General features: G+C 35.6%; 1 protein-coding gene across 1 annotated transcript; it reads left to right on the top strand.

The window, feature by feature from the left end:
- The first annotated feature begins 698 nt into the window (after positions 1–698).
- On the top strand, positions 699–3961 carry LOC138316157 (kelch-like protein 24a). The gene is made up of 2 exons (XM_069257704.1): positions 699–804; positions 1931–3961. The coding sequence occupies exons 1-2, from the start codon at positions 802–804 to the stop codon at positions 3953–3955; spliced, it is 2028 nt and encodes a 675-aa protein (XP_069113805.1). The 5' UTR covers positions 699–801; the 3' UTR covers positions 3956–3961.
- The last annotated feature ends 5293 nt before the right edge of the window (positions 3962–9254 follow it).

Below are 9254 nucleotides of genomic sequence, written 5' to 3'. Positions count from 1 at the left end.
CCGGGTTTTCAGTCAACTTTGTAGAGGGCGCACGAAATTAAAACAGATATGTGGATACTTTTGTTAGTAAAACTATTACTTTGTTAGTATATAAACTACAAGGATTAATTGTAACTTTGTATAGGACCTACAGTGTACACTGTAAGGACCATGCAGTAATTTTCAGTCTGGACCAGTAATTTTTAGGGTCAGTCGGTCCTTAGGACCAGTTGGAAAATGTCTAAAATTAACATTTATTCTAAATGCCCCCAAACTAACTATGAACTAATTAGACCAAAAAAATATATCTGTTTAGGGTTACATTGGCAAAAAAATAGGGTCAGTAGGTCGGGTGTTGTTTTTTTTTTTTTTTTTTTTTTTTGTGTGTCTTTCACTCTTAAATAATGGCCGGAGCGGGAGTCTAAGATCGAAATCCCAACTTTCAATTAGGGTCGGGGTAAAAAAAAAAATAGGGTCGGTCGGGTAACCCTAAACAGACATATTATATTTGTTGGCCTGAGCAGATTTTAAAATTATAATGCGGTCGGTAGCAATAGCTACATATTACATTTCAATAAAAAAAAGTCAAATATTTTCAACTCATTTGGTCATATTTGACCTGGCATATCACACAAAAATATATAACATAATATCAATCGTCAATATTGTCAATCGTTCTGCACACCAATCTAATGTGAGAGTTACCTCCCCCGACTTGACCCTAGATACAAGTAAACAACAGGTACATGTGTATGCATGTGTATCTCCACCGGGGTGACGAGCCATATGGGTTAGTGTGAGATAGCATCGATTTGTTTAAAAATGGTAAGTACACCGCTGCATGTATATTTCCTTTCGATAATATTATTCTAAGTCAGATATAAACTACGCAGATACAGTATGTGGGTGATTAAACAATTGCTCATGGAACGACCCCGCCCCATTCTCTAAGACGCAGTGCTGTTCTGATGTTTAATGCGCTTGATGGTAAACACGTTACGTATAAAAACCAAATGCGATAATCAATACTTCACTGAAGTCGCATTTATAAAAGTCACATTTATATTATATATACATGTATATACAATATGCTAAATGGGCCTATGATTGATGTACGTGTAGGCCTTAACTTAATTATAAAATTATGTTGAAAATGTTTAATCTCTCCTTTCCTTACCTCGAAAACAAAAATATAATATCGAAGTGTGATTTTATACCCGGCACGTCCTGACTCAGATTCACTTTTCGTTGTGAATTAAACCCCGTAATATAATATAAAATTGATACATCGATTATTTTAATGACCACAGTCAAACCAACATTGGCTGCTCTGAGTGTCTGTTGACTAGGTCAGTAGATTCGTGTGAAGGCAGCTCCCTTTGCTCTAGATAACCTTATAGTTTCCGATGGCTCAGTGCCAGCTGTCTGCGTGATAAAACGGTCAGCACTCTATGTTGTGGAGTAGACTCCTTGTGTAGTTTGATGAAAAATAGAAACATATATACATGTATCAGACCTATACGAACAATGTAGGCATGTACATGTGTATCGCAAAGGTGGAATTCTCAATACAAAATAGCATTATATCATATAGTAATTTGATGGATGCAGGCATACATTGCCTCTATATCCATATCTATAGTAGTTTAGATTGAATTATCGAAATTAATACTTGATTTGTATATACAGGTAGAGTTCATATTAAGTTCAAATATGGCTATATGTTATCATATGTTTCGTTTCTCAAAACGGATGACCCGTCTATTCCACGGCGGTCCTCGCACTTTGTACAAAAATACGCCTTCTTCTTTGTCCTGCTTTAACCGAGCTTCCTCTCTTAGTTTGTTCCTATAGTATATAGGATCTATATTATCATAGGAACACGTGTTTTACCTACAACATACTCTACTACAATTATGTACTGTTTATAATCTGTTTTCTATGCTTACAGGAGAAATCTCCCAGAGATTCAACACACGCAGGCTATATACTAGACGGCCTCTGTCGGCTATGGAAAGAAGAACGTCACACTGACGTCACTATTGGCGACGGTAAAAGTTCTTCTCGAGCCCACAGGATATTGATGGATGCATTCATGCCACAAATAAGCACGACACACAAGAGAAAGTCTGTCATCAAACTACCCGAACTTCCGTGGCCTTTAGATGTAGTTCTTGCTTGGTTGTACTCCTTACCAGAAATCACATCTGATATATTGAAGCATGAAATGAAGCCAATTGCATCTGATCTAAAAATCAATTTCATCCTGAACTATAAACCGAAAATTGTTAAAGGTAAATTGACAACGAATAACCAACTCAGAAAGTCGTGGATGACAGAGTTTTCTTCGAAACTACAGCAATGTTACAAAGACGGCACATTAAGTGACGTTATACTAAAGGTCGAAGGTCAACCATTTCGGTGCCATAAAGCTATTCTCGCAGCAGTTTCTCCATTTTTTGATACAATGTTTCTGTCGGGGATGCGCGAAACAGACGCTGATGAGATCGATATATACGGAGTGAAAAAGACTGATTTCAGGAGAATATTGAACGCTGTATATCTGGGAGAGGAAGACATTAGTGTGACGAATGTTGAAAGTCTTATTTCAACGTGTTCCTATTTCCAGATCAGCAGATTACAGGTGCAGTGCGAGAGATTCTTAATAAACAACGCAGATCCTGACAATATAATTGGAGTGTTGAGACTAGCAGAGCTGAACAGCCTTGAATCTTTACGAAATAAAGCATTGTCGTATATCGTCCTCAACTTCCATGAAGTTACCAGGAGCAAAGAATTCTCTTCATTGTCGAGGGATCAGCTACTTGAATTTATAAAAGACGACGATTTAGACGTTGCAGACGAAACGGAAGTTTTCGAATCTGTACTGAAATGGTTTTCATCGTGCCATCGACAAGACGAAGATCTCACAATTCTCCTTCGAAGTGTAAGTCTTCAAGACGTAAACAAGTCGAGCATCACTGCCGCAATGGTAAACAATAAATTTCCCAGGGATTCGTGCAACTTCATGCAGACAGTCATAGACAATTCCGACATGGAAACTACATGTACATCTGAAAGACAGCGCAATGAACAGGTGTTACTGGTGGTCAGGGCTAGTGGTCAGGATACTGGTGTACACGTGGCCTGTTTCAGTTTCAAAACTAAGCAATGGTTTAAGCTAGCTTCGATTTCAAACTATGAACCAGGGAGTGCCTTCGCCGCATGTTCTTTTGGACAGTTTATATATCTGACTGGAGGCTCAGGTAACCCATGTGTGTTCTTTAAATATGACATCAACAAAAATAAATGGACATCTTTGCCCAAATTCAGAGAAGCAAGGTCGGAACACGTCGCTGTTGCAACAAGCGATTCCGTTTATGTTATAGGAGGAAGAAACCAGGTGCACATCGTCATATCTGGTATAGAACAGTACGACTTTGGGCTGAAGTTGTGGCGCCACTGTGGGGCATTGGCGCTTCCAGTCTCTGATGCATCTGCAGCGGTGATAGGCTACAACATATTGGTGTGCGGTGGGTCACTCTCTTTTGGAGAGTACACGGATGCTGTTCAGTGCTTTGACACGGAAAATCAAACATGTTGTGTAATAACTAATCTCCCAATGCAATGCAGCTTTACCGACATAGCGTTGCACGAACATATTCTATATATAGTAAGTCCCCGAGGTCACGTGATGGAATATGAATACGGCAGGGATCCAGTGTTACTAGGGAAAGCACATGCATCTTCGTTCATGGATTTCTCGTGTGTCTACTCCGGGGGAATGCTGTACATCATTGGCGGGACATCCAACAAGACAGAGTCGACAGAAATGAGAGCGTTTGAATTACGCACACAAAAACAAAACCCTCGTAGAAATGTGAATTTGCCATGGAAACGACTGTCAAATCAATATTATAGTGTCATCAGTGGAATAAGTAGAAGATATTTACATGAAGAAATAAAAGCTGTTTGAAAATTATTCTGTAGTTTAGGATTCTTATTGGAAAACAGAATATAAGTTTACGATATTAAAAAGAACGAAAGGTAATTATGTTTTTTATCCAATAGGGTCTTTCGGACATAATGTACAACATGTATTTTATTTGTGTTTGTCAAACAGTTGTGTAATGCAAAATGGTGCTTCTAAAAGTCCATTGCTCACATTGAAAACCCTAATTAAGGTACTAACTACAAACATACAGCGCAATCTGTTCAATCTGACTAATGAACGGAGTTTCGCGTGCAAGGACTTCTCAAATTGGTAACGAGGCCGTCAAGGTTCCATTCTATTTCCTTTACTATTATGTTGCACTAACATAATAAATATAACTTGGTATAACTTTAAGTTACACAAACTTCATTAATTGTAAATGTCAATAACAAAACAATGCGATTTGCATATGGTTTTTTTTTCTTATCAAAATCAGTTTGGTGATATACAAATCCACTTTCGCGCTCGCAGAGCATTGAGCAAGCACATGTTGTATTATGTTCTTGAAGGCTAGGGATCATTGTCATCACCCTGGCTTACACTATAAAAATATAATTAAACGATCGGACTTTCATATATTTTGACAAGACAAGAATTTAATGTATATATATAGCCGGCAACAAATCCCATGTCATTAGCACGTACCTCTGACATTTTGACGCAAAGGATGGCAAATGAAATACGCTTGTAATACATGGAACCAGAAACTACATGAATGTTAAACAGCATTGCAATGCAATACCAAATTTTAAAGGAAATACCGGCGAAAAAAATCATACACTTTTCAAGTCCTTACATGAAATTGAGTCAGTTAGGACCACATGGGTCTGAAAATTTATAACTGAAAACAGCTTATATATTAATTTCACTCATCTCCTTTTATACACAATGTAGAGTATGCTTTTTACCGATTCTTGATCTAGACGTCTATGGATACTTTGGTAGGTATAAATGTAGATAAACTGTACTAATTCTCAAATCCCTGTGTAAGCACCACAAAATTAATAATTGATTATATGTCTTACGTTTGTATGCATGTATTGAATGTTAATGATCTCGTTCTTATTTGATTTCATTTCAGAATATTTTATTGTCAGATGTTACAGACAATCGGAATTGGGCAACAGACAACATGCCTATAAACGCCCTCTCCTTACATATTAACAGTACATACAAATTAATATTGATATATACATAAATAATTTGAATTGCTATATTTATTTAATGATGATAATATCCTAAAACATCAAGCTAGATATTGATAAACTTCATATACAAAATGTCTCCTAGTTCATATCATTACAAATAGAAAAAAATGATTTTACAAGATATTCAACGAACTCAACGAAATCTATACAACAAAATCAGCGAAATCTATTGGTATCTCTGACAAAGCACTGAACTTTATCCAATATAGCTTTATTATCCCCCGCCCAACGAAGTTGGCGGGGGATATACAAATGGGTTCCGTCCGTCCGTCCGTCCGTCCGTCCGTCCGTACGAATGGTTTCCGGAGCATATCTCTAAAACCAGTAGAGATATTTCTACGAAACTTCATACACACATTGGTCTTATGGTCAAGTAGTGCCTTTTGCTATTTTTAGGTTTTCATTTTTTGCATTTTTTTCCGTAACCATGGAAACATTGCTGAAAATATCATATTTTTGTACCAGGTTCGTTTCCGGAGTATAACTCTAAAACCAGAAGAGATATTTCCACGAAACTTCATAGACACATTGGTCTTATGGTCTAGTAGTGCCTTTTGCTATTTTAAGGTTTTCACTTTTTTGTATTTGTACTTTTTACTGTAACCATTGAAACATTGCTGAAAATGGCAGAGTTTTGTGTAAGAATCGTTTCCGGAGCACACCTCTAAAACCAGTAGAGATATTTCCATGAAACATCATAGACACATTGTTCTTATGGTCTAGTAGTGCCTTTTGCTATTTTTAGGTTTTCCTTTTTTGCACTTTTTCCGTAACCATGGAAACATTGCTGAAAATATAATATTTTTGTACCAGGTTCGTTTCCGCAGCATAACTGGAAAATCGGTTGAGATATATGCACGGAACTCCATAGGCACATTAGTCTTATGGTCTAGTAGTGCCTTTTGCTATTTTAAGGTTTTCACTTTTTGTACTTTTTTCTGTAACCATGGAAACATTGCTGAAAATGGCAGATTTTTGTGTAAGAATCGTTTCCGGAGCACAACTCTAAAACCAGCAGAGATATTTCCATGAAATTTCATAGACACATTGTTCTTATGGTCTAGTAGTGCCTTTTGCTATTTTTAGGTTTTCACTTTTTGTGCTTTTTTCTGTAACCATAGAAACATTGCTGAAAATATCATATTTTTGTAGCAGGTTCATTTCCGGAGCATAACTCTAAAACCAGCAGAGATATTTCCACGAAACTTCATAGACATATTCTTTTTATGGTCTAGTAGTACCTTTTGCTATTTTTAGGTTTTCATTTTTTGCACTTTTTTCGTTACCACGGAAACATTGCTGAAAATATCATGGTAAATGGTAAATGTTACTTTGCAAAACTTCACCCATCTTTGTGTATATAGTCTAATATAAATGTCAAGGCTGTATACCTGATTCAACAATTGCAGCCCCGCTCTACTTGAATTATACTCCATCTTTCTTTAGCACAACTTCCTTTTTCCTGGGTTTTTTCATACACATAAGTCTCCACAATCCAACTTACTTCAGCTTTGATATCTCTATTGGCGGGGGATCTGAATGACTATGTCCTTGTTAATGTTACTATCGTGTCTTTCAGAGCTTTGCAAAAATGTTTGTGTTGTCAGTGGTATACCATTGTCAAGTTCCAAGATAGAGTTAAAAAGGAGCCGTCTAGGGTTGACGTATAAAGGACAGTAAAGAAAATAGTGTTCGCAATCTTCGTTTTGAAATCCACACAGGCAGGCTGGACTGTCACTGAGATGAGAATTAAAGAGATCCGTATTAAGGTTACTAGCAAAATACGATCCCCATTATATTTGAAAATATCGGAACATTGAGCTCTATTATCAAAGATATATGTATTTACTGTAAAACTTTTGATGGATCTAACAGATGACATTGTAGGAAATGGACAGGACGGTTCGTTCCACTCGGTCATAATAGACGGGGAAAAGCTGCGTTTATATTACTGGCTTTTATATAACTGGGTTCTATCTGCAGGAACATTAAATAATCTGTTATGTCGGAAATGGTAATTAACACTAATATTTAAAGAGGGTTGTAATAATTCATAAATATGAGAAGGGCAATTTTTATTAAATATATTGAAAAAAGTTTCGATGTAGATGTCTTCGTTTAATAAGTGGTACTAGGCCAGATTCTTTATAAATAATAGCGTGACTTGTTCCCCTTCTTAAACCAGTTATAATGCGTACTGCTTCAAGCTGAATTGACTCCAAAATATCACACTGAGATTGGTTGCAATTAGACCATACTATATTAGAATACTCGAGAATGGGTCGAATAAAGGAAGTATAAATAGTTTGAAGTGATTTTCTATCAAGTTTGAATTTCAGTAATCCGAGTATGTTTATTCTTTTGTATGCTTTCTCATATATATAATTTATATGGGTAGACCAATTTGCCATTGAATTGAAATATACTCCTAAGTGCTTATGTTTGGTAACATTAGTAATTTTAGTATTGTTGAAAAATAATTCAGGAATTAATATTTGGGAGTCAACTCGCCTTGAGAAAAGAAGAGATGCAGTTTTATCAGGATTAAAAAGTATGCCCCATTTTTCAGTCCACAAAGATATTTTTCTCATATCATTATTAAGAATTTCGGCAGATTCCTGTCTATTTCCTTCAATGAGACTTATTAAGGAAGTATCGTCAGCAAACAATTTTACATTAGAAGAAATATCATCACCAATATCATTAATATACAATAGAGATATGGTCCCAGGACAGATCCCTGTGGTACCCCCGCCTGTATGGATTTAAAAGTAGATTTGAATCCATCAAAGACCACTCTCTGTCTCCTATTCATAATAGGATGAAAACCATGTCAACATGTTACCTTCGATTCCATATTTTTTAAGCTTATATATTAAACCATCATGCCAGACACGATCAAAAGCTTTGCTTCTTTGCCATTAGAAAAGTTTCGATGTAGATGTCAATAAGTGGTACTAGGCCAATTCTTTATAAATAATAGCGTGACTTGTTCCCCTTCTTAAACCAGTTATAATGCGTACTGCTTGTTGAAGCTTTATTGACTAAAAATCCACTGATTGGTTGTTTAGGACCATATATTTAGAATACTCGAGAATGGGTCGAATAAAGGAAGTATAAAATAGTTTGAAACACAATTTTCTATCAAAAATTTTGAATTTCAAATCCGAGTAGGTTTACAGAAATTCTCATATATATATAATTTATATGGGTAGACCAATTTGCCATTGAATTGAAATATACTCCTAAGTGCTTATGTTTGGTAACATTAGTAATTTTAGTATTGTTGAAAAATAATTCAGGAATTAATATTTGGGAGTCAACTCGCCTTGAGAAAAGAAGAGATGCAGTTTTATCAGGATTAAAAAGTATGCCCCATTTTTCAGTCCACAAAGATATTTTTCTCATATCATTATTAAGAATTTCGGCAGATTCCTGTCTATTTCCTTCAATGAGACTTATTAAGGAAGTATCGTCAGCAAACAATTTTACATTAGAAGAAATATCATCACCAATATCATTAATATACAATAGAGATATGGTCCCAGGACAGATCCCTGTGGTACCCCCGCCTGTATGGATTTAAAAGTAGATTTGAATCCATCAAAGACCACTCTCTGTCTCCTATTCATAATAGGATGAAAACCATGTCAACATGTTACCTTCGATTCCATATTTTTTAAGCTTATATATTAAACCATCATGCCAGACACGATCAAAAGCTTTGCTTCTTTGCCATTATCCAAATGTTTTACAATTGTGTCATATACATGTATAGCTAATAGTTGATATTGTTGAATCTTTAGGTAAAAATCCTGATTGATGTTAGGAGATTATGTTATGTCTGGAAAGATAGTTAAAAAGATTTTTAAACACAATTTTTTCCAAAATTTTGCTAAAAATAGAGGTCACAGAAATAGGTCTATAATCAGAAGGATCACTTCGTAAACCTTTACCTTTATATATGGGTGTAACATTGGCATTTTTCCACACATCAGGAAGCATAACAGATGATATAGAATTATTAAATATTACATAAAGAGGTTTTATAATTGATTGAGAGACACCCTTTA

The sequence above is a fragment of the Argopecten irradians genome, chromosome 2 (genome assembly GCF_041381155.1).
Source record: "Argopecten irradians isolate NY chromosome 2, Ai_NY, whole genome shotgun sequence".
NCBI lineage: Eukaryota > Metazoa > Mollusca > Bivalvia > Pectinida > Pectinidae > Argopecten > Argopecten irradians.
Note: the sequence above shows the minus strand (reverse complement) of the source record. Positions and strands in the feature narration are given on the sequence as shown.